Source organism: Rhamphochromis longiceps, linkage group LG12, assembly GCF_057381845.1.
Source record: "Rhamphochromis longiceps isolate RC_006_pf linkage group LG12, R_longiceps_female_GT1.1, whole genome shotgun sequence".
NCBI classification, from domain to species: Eukaryota; Metazoa; Chordata; class Actinopteri; order Cichliformes; family Cichlidae; genus Rhamphochromis; species Rhamphochromis longiceps.
In genome coordinates, this window is record NC_140568.1 from 9,512,398 (window position 1) to 9,531,728 (window position 19,331).

A 19,331-nucleotide genomic window follows, 5' to 3' on the forward strand; every position below is an offset into this window, starting at 1 on the left:
GAAAGTGGATGCATACTTTTGAGCCTGCTTGGACTGGAAAAAAAATCCAAAATAACTCCTTCCATCCTGAGAAAAAGAACAGTTTAAAGAAATCTTTAAAGCCCCAAATTATCATGATATTCCTGCCCATGGTTAGTGGATGTAAACCTCTGACCACAAGCGCGTGTGGCAAAGTTGCTCTATAGCGCCACTAGTGGTTAGAAAAAATAAAATCCCAATAAAGTATTCAACTGTAATAGCGTACATGTACCACCAGAGGTCAGCACCGCTCGGTGGGGTGGGGGGGTTTCGGCAGGAGTTGGTCGTTTCAGTGATCCTCGAGCCGCCAGCTGTACGCTTGTGCTGTCCGACGGGTGGAGTTTGGCTGCAGTCCAAAAGACAAAGACAAAGTGATGGGGGACGGAGCGCTGCTGTACCGGAGCCGGACTTAACGTGGCTGAAGGTTGGTTAACTGTGAAGCCTTTTAAGCCTCGTGTAGTTTTGTTGTTAGGATAATTACTGGAAACACACCAAGTCCTCGTACCGAATTCAAGCTGGTAACTGAAAGGCTGTCTTAGCGGAGCGTGAACTACCGGACAGCATCGTGGAGGACTGAGCTGAGCGCAAGCAGGCTAACGTTAGCAAAACGAGGCAATTCGCACAAGGAGGCAAATTTGAGCCTCACTGTTAGCTCAGAGGCGACAAGCTAACTTTATCCTTGGCTTCTTGTCATCAGTGTGCGTTCAGGAGTCTTTGAGTTTCGCAACCGAGTTCTTGCTTATATCGCTTTAATAGCCTCCTCGGGGTTGAGAGGCGGCCAAATTGTCCTGGAAAGCGTCAATAGCCGTTAAATAATGCATAAACCGCGCTAATCCAAAGTGTTTTGTTTTTTTTAATTGAGGACGGAGCCTGTCGTTAGCCGCCCGACTGCAGCATCAGCAGCTGGTACGAGAAGGGCCTCTAAGCTAACGTTATCGTTGCACCCCAGCCCATAACCGTAACATTTAAAGTTATCTGCTCCTTAGCAGAAAATAGGTGGGCGCTAACCTTATAAAGACCAGTGGTGTTTATTTATGTTCACGTTAGCATTAAGTTTGTACACCGGTATATGTAATATGTACTGAGCAGGCGCTGACACAAGGACACGTTGTCTGTCTTGCGTTATTAAATTACACAGACAGCAATCCGACCAAAGAGGTTTTAGTACTGAGACACAGCTGGTCCTGACCATGTGTTTACATCTTTCCAGGCCTTTGTGACTCCTGCCGAGCTCCCGGATCTTCACCACACAAGAAAAACCACCTGCTGTACCCAGCTGTTTTTGTCCCAGTGTTTACATTGTTTCCGCCAGCGGGAGGCATTTCTCAAACCGCAGAAAACATCTGCAACAAGGGACAGGCAGTTTGTTAGCACACCTGCCTTAATCGTAACCCCCCTCCCCTCCTTTTCCCGGAACTCTTCTCGGAACTCTTCTCAGCTCAGTTTCAGAATCCAGTTCGAGGTGAATCTACTGAAATACTTAACACTGCCCAAGAGGGCAACAACAAGGTGGTCTCCTGTTTTTGTAATGATTCGCATTTCAGTGCAAGGAGAAGCTCCATCCCCTAGTTATCTTGATGAAGACCTTTTTCTGACAAAAAGGTAAAGGCCACTTGGGGCCGGGAGGTGAAGACCTGCACCTCTTCTCACATCTGCTCAATCCTGGGATTTTACACTGTTTTTGAACTGAACTCATCCAACTTTAAAGATGGAACTCTTCTTCAATCCTTTTGATAACTTGGTGTGTATCCTGCTGGGCATCTCCTTCACCGTGTGGTTCACCCTGCTGCTGGTCTTCATTATTGTGCCTGCCATCTTTGGGGTGTCCTTTGGTATCCGGCGTCTTTACATGAAAACACTCTTAAAGGTCTTTGAGGTAAGAGCGTGCTTCCTCGTGACTCAAAGTTTATTGCAGTCTGATGTGCTGTGGCAATCATAAATGTTGCGGATAAAGGTGTGTTTGTGCTTTTGTACAGTTGACCGTTAAAACGATTGCTTCTGCTGCCAAGCACAATGGCAAGGACATAAAAGTTGCTAGCATTGTTCCTCAAATGTGTCATTAAAATTTTATCTTAGTTGTAAAAAGGAAATAAGTTGTAGAAAACAGCGATTGTTCACTGGCACGTCTCCAGCTTTATCTGTGCCTTTAACGACTGACCAGTAGGCATTGTCTGACTGATAGAGATCAACACCACAGCCACTTCCCTTGTTATTCAAGTTTAGAAAACAGTGCTTGTCAGTAAGTGTTGTCTCTGCTTACTGAATTGCTGTCGTTACTTTAAAGAAATGCATTTGAACTCCTAATAATGGCACAGTGCATCAGCTGCTCTGCCCAGTTGTGTCACTAGTAAAGCAGTCATTACTTTCCATCATGTACCTCTGAGAGCAGAACTTGTGCCAGAAATAAATGAACCACTGGAAGATAATCAGATGTTCTTAGCTCATGATTCAAGGAGCAGCAGTGAGATTTCCAGAACAGAACAGATACGACCGAGAGCGTGCAAGGCAGAGAATGAAGATGTAGCACATGGATTTGATTCATTAGGTTTGATGGAAATAAAAACATGAAACCTGCCATGTTTGTGTATAGACAGTTTTAACAGAAAACCTAAAATGATACTTTGTTTTTGCAGTTACTTGTCTGAAGAATTTGCTTTACTGTTAACCAATGAGTGTATAAATGGCAATACTTCATAAGATATGTGCATGTAGCAGTTAGGACCTTTTCGCTCGCATGCAGCTTGGGGGCTACATGCTGCAAAGCAGCTGCTTTATTTTGGTCCTCATCTTTTTACTAGAAGGAGCCGCTCTCTGTTTACTCCTGCAGTCACCACTGACAACTGCAGCTGCATTTTCATATGATGACTCGGTAAGACAACTTGTCACGACACAGTTTAAAGGTAGCTGTAAAAGAACAAAATAAAAAAGTGAAAAACCTTGGTTGACTAGTGTTGCTTGTATCAGATTTGACTAATGATGGCTTGTGTAGAGCCTTCATTACTAGAGTTAATGTTAATTGTTGCTGTAAAATAAAGTTATTTTTAGGAAATGTAATAAAACATCTTGGTTATCCAGCCTAAATAAAGGTGTTTAGGCTTTCTGTGATTTAGAGCCAAACGTTTGAAAGTTTGTGAGATGTCCAGCCACCAAGCGTTCTTGTTTGTACCAGTCCTTTTGACTAATTTGAGTTTTAGCAGACTTTCATGCCTTAATGTGTTTGAGTACTTACAAACATTCGGTTTTGTTCCAGTGTCAGTTGATTTTCTTATGATTGATGCAGAAAACCCTCAAAGTTGCCAAAATTCTGCAGGCTGTAGGCACAGGTGAAACTGATCGAGCACAACCAGGTTACTCATTTCCTGATATCCCCCCCAAACACACGCACACAAACAAACATGTTGTTTTCCAGCTTGGGAGAACACTGCGTTCTTTGATGCACTTCATTTAGTTTTTTATCTCACCTAGCACAGCATACGTAAATAGGGATGGGTATCGAAAACCGGTTCTTGTTGAGAACCGGTTCCCACTGTTTCAATTCCTTGGAATCGTTTGCCACTTTTAAAAACGATTCCCTTATCGATTCCAGTCGCCCCGAATGAGGTCATCACGTTGAGTAGCGTCTTTTACCCAGTAGGAAACACGGCGCCTGAGCGGCACAAACGCTCAAAAGTTTGGTTACACTTTATGAGAAAGGATGACAACAGGGCAACGTGCAATACTTGCAAAGTAGAGATTTCATCAAAGGGAGGAAACACTACGAATATGCAAAAGCATTTGCTCAAAAAACACGCGATTGCTTTCAACGAATGTCGTGTTTTTGATCCGCTCCGGACTAGCGAAGCTCAACCCAGCAGCAGCGGTAGCGTTTCCACGTCCTCTCCCGTTAATACTGCAGGTAACTAATCAATTAGCATTGCATATTATGTTAGCGCGATTTACCTTATTACAAAACCTGCTATTACTGTGCGTTGCATTTAGATAACCATGATGAGAGAGACAGAGTCTGGCTGGCTCAGATGCTGGCAGTTCTCGCTGCAGTCTACCGGTAGCGTCTCCTTTCAGGCCAGGATAGACGAATGTCACCCAGCAGTGTCTAAGTTTGTGGTCAAAGGCTTGCACCCATTTGCCACAGCAGATGCCCCCGATTTCACTTTGGTAAGTGAATGTGTTTAATTGTAGGCAGGGACATTACTGGATATTCTTGTGTAATTGCTACAGAATAATTTATGTTAAACTTTGTTATTGCTACAGGAGAATATTTATTTTATTATTTTACATATACATTTTTTTCCTGGGGACCCTGTGACACCCCATTGAAGAGCCGTAGGCTGGATCTCTTAAGATCTCACTGTTGGGTTTGTAAGGCCATGTTACTCCTAAATTTCTATCTTGTTCAAAGAGAAGATATAAAACACAGTTCTAAGCTAATCGACTTTAGTGTTCTCCTTTTTAAAAAAAAAGAATCGATAAGAGAATCGATAAGGAATCGAATCGTTAAACAGAATCGAAAATGGAATCGGAATCGTTAAAATCTTATCAATACCCATCCCTATACGTAAATGACTAGATGTTTGCGTCATAGGAAATATTTTTGACATTTATTGCAGTATAATACATGTTAAACAGGGAGTAGTCTGCATTTTAGTGTTTCTGCAAGCACAGATAAGTCAGAAAAATTGGAGAAGTACTACACACTTTTTTTTTTTTTTTTTGAATAAGCAAACATTGGGTGTCTGAAGATAAGCACGATATACTTGAACAACACTGGGGAATTTTGCCATTTTTAATCATTTGTGCAAAAAGGAAAAACAATAGATGTAATATTTCTTTTTGTGGGGAAAGTTCATTCATATTGCCTCTTGAGCAGAAACGAGTATCGGATATTGGCTTGCTTAAAAATGTGACCATTTGTCCATATAAGATTCCTTCTGCTGCCAGATGTTTGACCTTTCTTTCATGTAATGTAATGTTGCAATGATGATTGAATGCAAGGCTGAAACCTGTCTTTAAAATAACAACTCTGCTGATAACCAGTGCGCACATGTTTTCATTTTAGATGCCTTTAGGCCAGGGTGTGGAGAATATTTGTGCACCTCTCTAGAATGAACTGTTTTTTTTTTTTTTAATTTCTCAAACATTTTTGCGTCTCTTTCTAATTGTAGATCCATTTCTTTCTTTGTTTCTTTCTAGTGGGCCACACTTAGGATAGAGAGAGGAGCAAAAGAAAAGAATCACCTCCTGTACAAACCCTATTCAAATGGTAAGATCATTCTTGGAAATATTTGTTCAAAAGATGTATTTGTTTTAGAGGTGAATATTTTTGACTTTCTGTCTGTCTGAACTATTCCAGCTATCATTGCCAAGGAGCCAACCTCCTTGGAGGAGGAGATCAAGGAGATCCGGCGGAGCGGCAGCAATAAAGACCTGGACTCAGCCACTGAGTTTGAGTTATCTGACATTTTCTATTTTGCCCGGCGAGGAGTGGAAAGCATCATGGATGATGAAGTGACCAAGCGGTTTACTGCTGAGGAGCTGAAGTCCTGGAATCTGCTGACCCGGAGCAACTACAACTTCCACTATATCAGCCTGAGGCTGACTGTCCTATGGGGGCTGGGCCTGCTGATCCGCTATGGTTTCCTGCTGCCTCTCAGGTATTAGCTGTACTTTGAAGAGTCACAGGCAAAAGCACAGTTGCTGCTTTTGAAATACCAAAAACATGGATACACACAATACATTAGCCCCTCCTGTACAACTAGGCACTGGTATAACCTTGTCACAAATGCTAATGCTAGCATAAAAATTTAGTTTGAATACTTTTCCATATTTTAGCTCGTCACAAACGCTCAACGACATGAGAAATATGTTACGTATGTAACATACTAATAATCTCCTTCCCTAGCATGTATGTTTGTATCTTTTGTCATGTAACTCTATCTAAATAGTCCAATAAAAAGTTGCAAATGTACCACCTGTAGGCCAAACCAGCCTCACAATCGATGCTTCCAGTAGGGATATTTCAGAAAGGTCGGGTACACCCTCGATAGGTCTTTAGGCCGTCACAGCATTAACGCACATGTTCGCATCTATGGGACGTCTAGATTCCAGCCCTTGGGTGTGTGGTTTGACTGTGTGATGCAGCAGTCCTGCCCAACTGAGCAATGATAGAACGCTTTTTTCTTGTATTAAGTTCTTCAGTTTTAACAAACTGTCCCAGAGAATGTTACTAAAGTTTCACATTTATGTTTTAACCACATGCAAGTCTAACTGGTTACTCAGTTTTGTGTGGTTACTTGACATGCGAACTTGCTGTTACATAACTAAAGACGCCACATACAGAGATCCTCTACCAGCCTCATCTTAGAAAGACACAGAGATGGTGACTCAGTGCTAAGTGTGGCTGGCTCATTTCCAGTCGCCAGTGGGGAGACAAATCAGGCCACCGCTGCACAGACACCCTCCTTTCTAGTCTCCTGTCAAGCCTAATAGATTCTCTCTTTCAGCCTTTGTCCAATTGAATATTGGCTTTGCTCATGACACTGTGAAACCTTCAGCTCTCTTATATTTTTCTTAATCCCCACACAATATAATCAGCACCTTTTCCAGCCCTGGATGATTGGTTCATCCAGATTAAGTCGACGTGTCGGCCAGCTTAACTGTCACCTAATATGTCCTTCTGCAGGTTCTGCAGTCTTGTCTGAGACAGTGGAGTGTAGAGGAGGGCATGATACTTTGAGTTTATGTCAAGAATCTTACACTACTGCTTTTTACATGAGCTCTTCTAAGTGAAAGCTTGTGGTTCAGAAGAAAGCTTTTTAAGTAATATATCTGCATGTTAATGTCCATACAAAGACTAATTAATTAAACCAAAACAACTACAGTGTTCTGTTGTAATGCTTCCTTATATATGCTTCTCTGAATTGTCCTGTCTCCCTCTATCAGGGTCACTCTTGCCTTCACTGGTGTAGGTCTGCTTGTGTTCCTCACCTCTGTTGTTGGGCTGCTGCCAAATGGAAGGTATAACTGATGGTTACGACTTTAACTCTATCAAAAGTATCAGATCAGCCCTGCAGATGTGTTAATCCTGCTGTGTACTCTTTCCAGGATGAAGAATTTTCTGAGTGAGAAAGTCCATTTGATGTGCTACAGAATATGCGTCAGAGCTTTGACTGCCATTATAACCTACCATGACAGGTAAGGACCTACACTGTTTTCCCATATAACCACCAAGTCATGTGACTGTTTTATTCCATTTGTCAACCACTGGAAGTGTTTACTTGACATTGCTCATTTAATTGCATAATTTTCCATTTTTTTTTTTTGGATCAGTGTCCGTCATAGAGGACAGGATGATGGGTGGTGCATCTGCTGGTTGATTGCTTCACACAACTGCCCCAGTGTTTCTCTGTGCTTTCTCAACATTGTGGTTAATTTCCCAATTTTTTTTCACTCTTGCTCTTTAATGGCATACACCCTGATAAGTTTTCATTAAAAATATTGATTGATGTGTCTGTTCGCACTCAATAAGAAATTGCATGAAGCCAAAGTTATAACAGTGCAAAAGTCTGTCCGAAAAGTGTAACAGTGCTGCTGGTGATTATTGACTTCGCTAAAAAAAAATCAAATTACAATTAGATAGCGCTCAGAGCGATTTACTTTTTCATTGTCAAGGGGAAAACTATGTTTAACAAAAAGAGACCCCCAAAAATTGCATAATGTCAGCAGTCACTTTCAAAAATGCCACTGTAGATTTAATGCTGACGTCGACTGAGAAAATTGTCAGGCGGTGGAAGGAATACTTCGAGGACCTCCTTAATCCCACTGACACGTCTTCCGAGGAGGAAGCAGAGTCTGGGGAGGAGGGGAATGACCCGCCAATTTCCGGGGGCGAGGTCACTGAGGCAGTTAAACAACTCCTTGGTGGCAGAGCCCCTGGTGTTGATGAGGTCCGCCCCGAGTTCCTGAAGGCTCTGGACGTTGTAGGGCTGTCCTGGTTGACACGCCTCTGCAATGTTGCGTGGAGATCAGGGGCAGTACCTGTGGACTGGCAGACCGGGGTGGTGGTCCCCATCTTTAAGAAAGGGGACCGGAGGGTGTGTTCCAACTACAGGGGGATCACACTCCTCAGCCTCCCTGGGAAAGTCTATGCCAGGGTGCTGGAAAGGAGAGTTCGTCCGTTAGTCGAACCTCTGATACAGGAGGAACAATGCGGTTTTCGTCCTGGTCGCGGAACACTGGACCAGCTCTTTATCCTCTCCAGGATACTTGAGGGTGCATGGGAGTTTGCCCAACCAGTCTACATGTGTTTTGTGGACTTGGAGAAGGCATTCGACCGTGTCCCTCGGGGTGTCCTGTGGGAGGTGTTGCGGGAATATGGGGTGTCTGGCCCATTGCTACGGGCCATTCGATCCCTATACAACCGTTGCAAGAGCTTGGTTCGCATTGCCGGCAATAAGTCGGACTCGTTCCTGGTGGGTGATGGGCTCCGCCAGGGCTGCCCTTTGTCTCCGGTTCTGTTCATAATTTTTATGGACAGGATTTCTAGGCGCAGCCAAGTGGCGGAGGGCTTTCGCTTTGGTGGCCTCAGAATCTCATCTCTGATTTTTGCAGATGATGTGGTTCTGTTGGCTTCATCGGGTGAGGGCCTCCAGCTCGCACTGGAACGGTTCGCACCGAGTGTGAAGCAGCGGGAATGAGGATCAGCACCTCCAAATCTGAGGCCATGGTTCTCAGCCGGAAAAGGGTGGAGTGCCCACTCCGGGTCGGGGATGAGTTCTTGCCCCAAGTGGAAGAGTTCAAGTATCTCGGGGTCTTGTTCGCGAGTGATGGGAGAAGGGAGCCGGAGATCGACAGACGGATTGGGGCTGCAGCTGCAGTAATGCGGACGCTGCACCGGTCCGTCGTGGTGAAGAGGGAGCTGAGTGTAAAAGCGAAGCTGTCAATTTACCGGTCGATCTACGTCCCTACCTTCACCTATGGCCACGAGCTGTGGGTAGTGACCGAAAGAACGAGATCGCGGATACAAGCGGCAGAAATGAGCTTCCTCCGAAGGGTGGCTGGCCTCTCCCTTAGAGATAGGGTGAGAAGTTCGGCCATCCGGGAGGGGCTCAGAGTAGAGCAGCTGCTGCTCCACATCGAAAGGAGCTAGCTGAGGTGGTTCGGGCATCTGACAAGGATGCCCCCTGGGCGCCTCCTGGGTGAGGTGTTCCAGGCATGTCCCACCGGGAGGAGGCCCCGGGGCAGACCCAGGACACGCTGGAGAGATTATATCTCTCGGCTGGCCTGGGAACGCCTTGGTATTCCCCCGGATAAGCTGGAGGAGGTGGCTGGGGAGAGGGAGGTCTGGGCCTCTTTGCTTAGGCTGCTGCCCCCGCGACCCGGCCGGATGAAGATGGATGGATAGATTTAATGCGTTTTGGGGTTACTTTAGGCTACGTAACACTGCAGGCGAAAGCGCATCAAATACGACTTTTTTGACCCTATGCGACCCATATCCGATCATGGTATGACAGTGTGAACGGCACAAATCCGATATTTTCAAATCCGATCTGGGTCACTTTCGTATGTGGTACTGAATCCAATAGATATCTAATGTTTTAGAAAGTGACTGCTGTTTGAATGGTCATGTTGCATTAAATCAGTCTTTTATGTCACTGACACAAGACAGAAGCCAATTATCAGTGCCAGAGAAGACAAATGAGAAAGCATGGCGGCGGAAACTGGAGACGGAGCGAGTCAATGGACAAAAACTGAGGTTTTGGAGTTGATTAGCATATGGGGAGACAATTCTATTCAAGCTAAACGACTCCGTGTCCATATATACCTCTGCACGGAGGTAGCAGCCACTGCTCCAAACAAGGCCATTGTTAAAGCACAGGCTATCTTTTTTCTCAGTGTCCTTCTTCCTCTAATTTGTCAAAATTCTGTCAGTTACGACTGTGCAGAAATTAATAGACTGCTGCAACAACACCTGCTAGCTCTGTAGCTGCCATTTTTACTACCGTAAACGGAGTGCGTTGTGTGTGATGTCTTCTTTTGCGCGTGCGGGCCACTCTGAGGGCCGTGAACCGTTCACACTAGAGCGGTTTTGCGGTCACATTTTATTTGTAGTGTGAACAACCAGACAGAAAAATCGGATTTGATCAAAAAATCGGAATTGAGCATTAAGACCTGCAGTGTGAACGTAGCCTATGACACTTTGGGCTAGAGCAGGACGATATGACCAAAAGTATTTATCACGATATACATTTGAAAATTTGCGATAATTATATATAAGATGATATAATTGACACTAGACAAAACACTTTACAACTTTATTAGTGCAAAACAAAAAAAACATCAATGTATTTTCACTTAAACAAGCAGCTGTTTTTTTTGTTGTTTTTTTTTTTTAGTGTGCATTAAAAGTTATATAAAAATGTAACTGTGCAAATGCAAATTCCTTGCTGACAGTTTAACCAAAATGCATTTCCAGTGGAAATTGGCCGACATATCCTCAGCATAACCTTGTATAATATCTACAAAACTTAAAAAGAGGTTATACACACACAATACGGTAATATTATGTTGAAGCACAGTACATATCACTCCACGAGGCTCCTGCGTACGACAGCCGTAATGCTCCGACAATCCATCAAGCGGTGCGGGTTCGTAGCTTAGCAAAGTCGTACTAAAACATTTGACTAATTTTCGAACGCCGTGTATAATACATAAAATCGTTTCGAGGTCAGTAAACACAACCAGAATTCATATATAAGGCACACGGGATTATAAGGGGCACTGTCGATTTTCAGAAAAATCAAAAGATTGATTTTAAGTGTGCTGTATTTTCCAAAATATAACTTGGTAATAACGACGGCCCACTAGCATGCGCTACCAAAAATAGTTTTTTGATGTGTATCTGACGGACGAAAGCTAAACCAGTTCCACACCACTGAAGTTGCAGCATTTTGACAAACTAATTCTGGTTCATCCGTTTCATTCATTCCACTTTCGCCCTTCTCATTCTCTGTCACCGCCATGCTTTTTCCGCCATTTTCGTATGAAAACAAAGGCACTGCGCATGCGTTTTACCCATATTCTATTGCGATATTTCATTTTGTTATCGTTGCCCAACATTATACCGGTATTACCGTGAACGGTATGATATGGCCCAGCCCTACTTTGGGCAATGAGGATGTCAAGATTTAAGCTTTGGTTTGAAGTTATCATAAATCTAGAAGGATGCAATAATCCCAACCATGCAGCGGCTGCACCGCTTGTTCACATGGTCCCATCATTTTGCCTTTCAGAAACATAAGGCTCAGTTGACATCTTGTCCTGAGGGGAAAGGTGTCAGATTACATGATGACAGATGACTTATGTTCAGAGAGCAGAAGCCATGGTGTTAACAATGGAAATCTGTGCATATAGTGTGTGAGCATGAAAGGAAGGGTGTCTGTAGCTAGACTCAAGACTTTCTGAATTAATTTTCACCACAGCAGTTATTCTGATGCAAGATGAAGTACAGAAGTCAGCAACAGATGCTCACACAACCATTGTGAGCTCAACCAAACTTTCCAAGTTTTTACATATGACATGCTTGGAGCCAAGGAATGTGTTTCATGAACCATTACTGATTCAATTAGATTTGGGTTTGAGAGATTTATTAAGTGATGCAAGAAATAATTTAAATATATATATTTTTTTCGCAAGAACGTTGGAGGAACATAAAACGTGACAGAGGACTTTGAAGGGTTGCACATGCAACCGATGTGGAAGAGGAAGTTATTACTCAAATTGTGCACTCTCTAGCAGCTGGTGTTTTCTTGGCAGTGCCAAGTGTATTGGAGGCTTGAAGGAATTTGAAATAATCAGCTGACATTTTTAGTGATATTTGTTACGTTTCTGAAAGGAAATGTGACCTGATATGCTTTCACCTGCAGAACAATGGTGGTTTGTTGTTGAAATGAGAATATAAATTCAGATTCTGAGAGATACGAGTAGAAGTCGAGTCAGTACTTGTTTGACATTTGTTGATTGGACTGATGCACATTAGGTGCACTTGTAGGTAAGCCAGAGCTGTAACTTTGAGTCTGTTGGGCCTAGCCTGTTGTAACATGTATTCCTCCCCAGTCTGGTTCTAAAAATACTCAAGTGATACAGTAAGCAATGTTCTCTCCCTATTTAAGATGGAAACTCTATCTGTGGAATGTAGTCTTAGCTGTCAGATCCTCCATACTCAGGGGGTCGCACATTTCAACATGGACAGCATGGGTTGCTTTGTTTTCACCAGAGAAGAGGGTGGGAGGCACTGCACCAAATCATACCAAAATTTCTATTAAGCATGGTTTTGCATTTGATTTTAACAGTTGCTTACCCCCCACACTTCATAATCTTTATTAAGTCCCATCATAATTTAATTGTTGTTTCCCCCTTTTCTAGTGAGAATAAACCCAAAAATGGAGGCATCTGTGTCGCTAACCACACTTCACCAATTGATGTCATCATCCTGGCAAGCGATGGCTGTTATGCTATGGTAACTATACTGGCACAAAATGTAGAAAAGAACAAAACATTTACGTTGGTCACTTCTTCTACTGCAGGTATTTGTTGGAGTGGAAACTCTCCCAGAAATAGATCTGTTGCTATCTTTGTGTTTGTGTTGTTAGGTTGGACAAATCCATGGCGGCTTGATGGGGGTCATTCAGAGATCCATGGTCAAAGCTTGTCCACACATTTGGTTTGAACGCTCAGAAGTAAAAGACAGACATCTTGTGGCCAAAAGGTAGAATTACAGTCTGTGTTTAAAGATATTTTTTTTGTACGTTTTTATGACGTTTTACCTTTTTTAGAAATTATTCCATGGGTTGTTTTTGGATCATTCAAAGTAAAACTTCAAATTGGAATAAGTCTACTCAAATTTTTGGTTTAATAGTCTTTAAAAAGTGATCTCTTTAGAAATCTTTTGCATTAACCTGCATACTTCTTTCACTACAGATTGAGCGACCATGTAGAAGATAAATCTAAACTGCCTATCCTCATTTTCCCAGAAGGTGAGCTCATATAGAAAATCATATAGTTATCTAACTGCAAGTTTCATTTTATCTTACATAAACCTTGTGTTTTATGAATTCTTATTTCAAGGTACCTGCATTAACAACACATCGGTTATGATGTTTAAGAAGGGCAGTTTTGAAATTGGTGCCACAGTCTACCCTGTGGCTATTAAGGTAACAGTTTTTGTTCTAGTTTTTAACTACAGTCTTGTCCACAGTAACACATGTACTGATTAATCATTTTGGTGTGTGCCTGAACCTCGTAGTATGATCCCCGCTTTGGAGATGCTTTCTGGAATAGCAGCAAGTTCGGGATGGTCAACTACCTTTTGCGTATGATGAGCAGCTGGGCCATCGTCTGCAGCGTGTGGTACCTTCCTCCCATGTCTAGAGAGGTGAGACTCAACTCGAGGCATCTCAACAAAGAGAAGCTTTGTGTTTCTTTTTTTTGTTGTTTTGTTTTTATATATTGAGAGCACGTTGTTTAAAATCCATATACTTGTAATGGATTTTTTTTATCTTGATTTATTACATTTTATTTTGACCAGCCATCCTCAAAATTTGACCAGCAGGACCTGCAGTCACAATAACAGAATATACGTTTCAGCTGTAGACCCTCTGTATTGTTTTGTCGCCCTGTTTACAAATTCCTACAATGAGAATAATACCAAACTTTTGATGGTATACATTTTCAAGGCTTTATACTTTTTTAGACAAGGGCAACAAAACACATGAGGGGAATAAAGCACTTAGTGAAACATCTCAGCATTAATTATCTTAACTGGCAACAGGTCATTAACATTATTGATTATGCAAAGATCATCTCAGAGAAGCAAAGTCTTTGAGAATTAAAACAAGATTCAGAAATGTTGCTAACTCTCTTATTTAAGATCGACTGAAATGTAACATAAATCTGTCCGGTGACCTGACCAATCAAAATCTATTCATTCATTCATCATATACATAGTCTTAAAGAGCTAAAAAGAGCAACCATCAGCACACAACTCAAAAACCAGCATCCTCCATGGTATGTGGTGCATTAGTGCATATTGCATGAGCATGTGCTGCATGGCATTGCTACAGATGCTGCCACCCAGATCTCCTTCAGTATGACAAAATGATAAGATTTTAGGAGAAAAGCTGTTCATTGTTTATGACCGCTTGCTTACCAGAACTGTATTCATGTTTGTCCTCCCAACAGGAGGGAGAGGATGCAGTACAGTTCGCAAATCGTGTTAAAGCAGCCATAGCCAGGCAAGGAGGACTTGTCGATCTCTTATGGTAAGATAACACTCTTTCATTTTCACATACACATTCAATGAAGGACAAGGCAGAAAAACGTGTGACTATTCATACCAGACACTGGATCATAGAAAAGCACAAGTGTAACCAAAAGCAATAGCAAAACCTTACAAAATAAAAGGTTTTTTTCTGTCAGTCACATACACAATCATTGCTCCAGCTTGTTGGAGCTGTTAACCAAATCCATCCATAATTATGTTACATGTACTATAGTCCCACACAGATCATTTTAGATGTCTAAAAATATACTGGATTTTCTTTACTGTTTCAACTGCATCCATTAGTTTCCATGAAATGCATTGAGCAAATTGATGCAACCTAATAACACTGCTTTCCTTTCTTTTTATGAGCTATGAACTACTGAAATTTCCTTTAGTTACTACAGCGTTGTAGGGTGCCATCTGAATTACAGTTTATCTGCTTGTTACATGATGATGTCCCTCCTGCTTCCTTGTCCTCCTGTGGCGTTTGTTTAGACTCTTGTCTTTTTAATGTACTGGGATACTTTTTTTTTAGTTAACATAAACAAGCCCCTAAGAATAATCCATGGTCGTTGTCAATTTGTCTGGCTTTTTATTAGCACTGGTTATGTGCAGCACGCCTTTAAGCTCAGTTTGTATCTACTGTATCTACAGCCCATGGGCTCACGGCTTGCCAGACACCAAATATTTTAACGCATCAGAAAAGAATCACTCTCAGGCTGACTAAGATTTCAGTGGGGACCTGAAGCCTAGAATCAGAAATTTTTCCGTTAGATGGATTATCTGAAATGTTCTCTTAACTAAAGTTTAGTTAAGAGACCCTCACATTAACATTTATTAAGTTTATATTACTCTAACCATAGCTCTGTAGGTAGCCACCAGGTAGCACGCCATTGCCAGCTAGCCAAACTTCAGTAACACTACAAACATCGCTACTCCCAAAAAGTTGATTCTGTTCATCTGGACATGGTGTTTTCATTGGGAGAAACATTTCGTCACTCAGAACTAGAGCTGGGCGATAGAACGATAACGATATGTATCGCGATATAACTTTTACTCGATAGAGAAATTAAGCTATCGCGATAGACCTCGCCGCTCTTGTCCTCAAAAAAAAAAAAAAAAAAAAAGGTCAGCCAATCCAAATTAAGTAGCGCAGAGCCGAACCAATCACAGCCGCAGCGTCACGTCGCGTGACTTGTTACGTACAGCACAAGTGCCAAGCCGCACGTGTGTTTGTTTGGGAAGCAGCCAGCGCGTAATGGAGGAAATGAGTGTGCCGACTAGAAAAATCAACCGAGCGTGACCGAAGAGAAAACAGATGATGGTTCCAATGCCGGAGAGATTGTCAAACGGAAGAGCCATAGAAGTTCCGTAGGGTGAAGGTATTTCGGCTATTTCAAGTCTGACAAAAATAGAGTAGCGTGCACTGTAAATTGTGCCGAAAGCAAGTCTGGAAATACAATAAACTGGTGCATGCGTCACACTGCGCCACGTTATTGTTTCGGTGAAATGGATTTCTACAATACTGTTACTGTTAATTCTACTCTCTGCAGTGTTTAAATGCTTACATATACACACAGTTACTGTCCCTCCACACTTACGACTCGGTTCTGCTTCTATGCCCCAGCTTTGTTTACTTAAACTTTATCGTAAATGGCAATACTGTAATAAATTCTTATTCCCACCGAGGCTTCTAGACTTCTGATTGGCCAACATTTAGGCACGGTTAGGAATCTAGCGCCACCTGCTGCTTTGGCATGTTCATAGCAGCGTTTTCCTTCATTTCTGCCTTTATGTGTGGACGGGATTATTTTTTAAAACGAAAACGGAAAATCTCCGTTTTCAAAAATACCCGTGTACGTGTGGACGTAGCCTCAGTCTCTGACTGGAAGCGCTAATTCGTCATTCGGCTTTTGTCAGACTAAAGTAACTGTTAAAACTGTTTGAAAAGCTCAGCTATACAACAAGGAGAGATTGAGAATTTCCTTTTAGTTCTCAGTTTATTTGATATTGACAAAAGTTAGTCAGTTTTGTCTGTTCTTCTGTAAAACAAACTAAGATTTATTTTTAGAATTAATATTTTGTTTCTAAGTAGTCTGTTTCGTTTGTCCTATTTTGAAACTTAAACGCTTTAGCGGCTGCCTTTTGTGTAGTTTGCAATATTTGCCTTTATTTATCTGAAAAAGTCTCATGTTCCTTAAGTACATCTACCCTGTTGAACTTATTATGGGAAATAAATATTTAAATAAAAACAAGCTGCTGATTATTTCACATTTTACTTGTGAGCAACGGCACATTTAAATCTTACAAATATAGTTATTTGGCTTATATCGTGATAGATATCGTTATCGCCTGAAATGAAAAAAACATATCGTGATATGAAAAAATCTCATATCGCCCAGCTCTACTCAGAACAAAATCAACTTTGGGGGATTTCCTTACTTGGATGATTGAGCATGCAGACAAACATTGCTACTGTTTTGTTTTGTCCAGAGTGACAACAGATCTGTCTCTTTCTTTCTTTCTTTCTTTCTTAACTTTCAGAACATGATTTATAATTTTTTGATGGAGAGTATAGTTAGCTAACGTCTTACTCTGTTAAACAACTTTTTCATGGATGTTGAACTTTTTTGTAACACCAGGGTGAACTCCCACACTCATCATTTTATTGGCGCTGCAAGAATTTGGACTGTTGTTACTCTCAGTGATGCCAAAAATGTTTGATTTCTGGGAAATGAAGAACAGTTTGACATCATTAGCTATTTCTGCGTCTAGACTTATGAAGCTGATTGGATCTACAAGGCCAATCAACCTATAATTTAATTATTCAATTATTCTTACCAATTACATGGAGACATTATTATATTTAATTCAGTTTTCATAGTTGAATATTTGCTTCCTTATACCATTTGGTTGCCATTTTTTTTTAAAGAATAAGAATTTATTACAGTATTGCCATTTACGATAAAGTTTAAGTTTTTTACATTTTAATTGCTTGGATAGAAACTAATCAGTAGAACATGTGTGGCTACATTGTTACTAATTCAGGCTCTTTTATAGGGATGGAGGACTGAAAAGGGCAAAGGTTAAAGATACCTTTAAAGAAGAGCAGCAGAAGTTGTACAGTAAAATGCTGGTTGGCACCCAGGAGGACCGCAGCCGCTCCTGAAGGACCTTTATGGAGATGGACTGGCTCAAAGCTGGGCACCTCTTACTGATTAGGCGATCAGCAGCGGTCCTTTTCTGTCGGAGCCCCTGGACTGGAAAATTCTGTCCCTGATGTCAAAAGTACTCCATTTGGCTTCCTCGGTCACTGCCTCAGCCTGGCATGTTAAGTTGGCTTCGCTGTTACAGGTCATTCTGAGTCTGCTGCCCTGTGTTGGAATAGCTTGACCGAAGCCTCGCTTGCATTAGAAACGGAGCAAAGGAGAGTCTTCCTTGGTGGCAGTCTTTTAAGGAAAAGTGTTTATTTTTGTTTGTTTTTTTCTTTTTCACTTAATCGTTTTATATTTTGTTTTTAAGATTTTACAGTCATGTTTTTATGTTATGTTTCCGTTTCAGACTTGATTATACCTGGGTGTATAAAGGAGTTATTGTAGATAAAAACTAAATTGTTCTAAAGCTGAAACCTGTGACTGACTTGGGGTTTTTCATGACCGGCTTGTACCCTTGATTCAGGGCACAGTGCCAGATTTTGTTACATTTCAGATATTTTTATGGGCTTTTTTCCAAGATGAAAAAAAAAACTTGTATTTTAAACATTGAGTTTTACATTAAGACTTGTATCAACACATGGCCACTGTAGGAGCTGCGCTTGAGACGTGTTCCTGATATGCTGTCTGTGACTTCTTTTCTTTTTTTTCTCCTCTCTCCACTGAATGTGCAAGTGCTCACATTATGAAGTGGAAAATGTGCACCCACAGTTACTCTGATGGAAGTCTGTAGATTTAGACACCTATTCTTCTTCCAGCTAATAATGTATAACTGGAAAAAGGGATTATTAGGAATTTCGTCAGCATTGTTCCTGTAAGGCTTGTGTCACGCAGGTAGCGATGTAAAATCATAACAGTGGGTCTCTTCACTAAACACATAGATATAATGGCAAATAACCAAAACATACTCATACACCTTTTAAAAATACATCTTTTCATTGACTTCCTGCCATTGCAGTGAACAGTGGCTAGTTTATTTTAAGTAAACTCTAAAAGCTATTGTGTTTATCTGCCCCGCCTCACCAATGACCTTTTCCCTAACTTAGCAGCCTCAAGGAGGTTTCATGAACAGACTGCAGCTTTACTTTGAACTCAAGAAATTGGTGGACGGCCTCATTGGTTTCTCCCTGGGACCTTTGTCTCACTGGTCTGCTGTTATCAGGGATAGTTGTTTTAGATTATGTCAAATCATTTCATAAAAATAAATGTTCAAGAATGTTCACTACTTTTGACTTTGTTTTTTTTTCACTATATCTAATGTTTATAAGTATTGCCTTGACTTGCTGTTGTTTTCTGTCTTTCTGGATAGTTTTTCGTTGTGATGCCTCCAGTCTGGCATCAAGATTGGAATCTTTATTTTTCTAGCACTGTATTCTTGCATTTATTCCCTATCAGGGTTTAGTGCTAAGGATCAGTGCGTGAATGTACAGCACATTTGAAGAGATTTAAACATGTGATTACCTGAGATGCTTATGTGTGACCTTAAACAAGCCTTTCATTCTTGAAAACCCTGCAGTGTGGTTGATTTAAAAAAAAAAACCTCTGCAAAGGCGAGTCGGCCAAAGTTCCTTCACAGTGATTTGAAAGACATTGCCAGTAATCACACACTTGATTTCAGTTCGTGCTGCCAAAAGTGGAAAAACAAGTTATTAGGTTTACACTATCACTCTGTCACACAGAGCCAGATAGGTTTGGGTAGATTTTATCCCTTAATTTATTAAGTCACGATTTTAAAACTGCATTGTGTGTTTTGTCATTATAATTGTCCCACATTAAATATTTTT

General features: G+C 41.4%; 1 protein-coding gene across 1 annotated transcript; it reads left to right on the top strand.

Moving 5' to 3' along the window:
* Nucleotides 1–291: 291 nt before the first annotated feature.
* Nucleotides 292–18,784, top strand: LOC146656873 (glycerol-3-phosphate acyltransferase 4). The gene is made up of 13 exons (XM_085424658.1): nt 292–442; nt 1,229–1,894; nt 5,209–5,278; nt 5,369–5,669; nt 6,958–7,032; nt 7,120–7,209; nt 12,439–12,532; nt 12,666–12,781; nt 12,994–13,049; nt 13,141–13,226; nt 13,319–13,447; nt 14,254–14,333; nt 17,396–18,784. Exons 2-13 carry the CDS (start codon nt 1,727–1,729, stop codon nt 17,502–17,504), a joined length of 1,374 nt encoding a protein of 457 aa, XP_085280784.1. The 5' UTR covers nt 292–442; nt 1,229–1,726; the 3' UTR covers nt 17,505–18,784.
* Nucleotides 18,785–19,331: the final 547 nt, after the last annotated feature.

Coding starts and splice junctions, on each gene's coding strand:
- LOC146656873 (XM_085424658.1), top strand. CDS start 1,727: ATGGAACTCTTCTTCAATCCTTTTGATAACTTGGTGTGTATCCTGCTG. Junction 7,210..12,438: donor ATTATAACCTACCATGACAG/GTAAGGACCTAC, acceptor CCCCTTTTCTAG/TGAGAATAAACCCAAAAATG. Junction 12,782..12,993: donor AGACATCTTGTGGCCAAAAG/GTAGAATTACAG, acceptor CTTTCACTACAG/ATTGAGCGACCATGTAGAAG.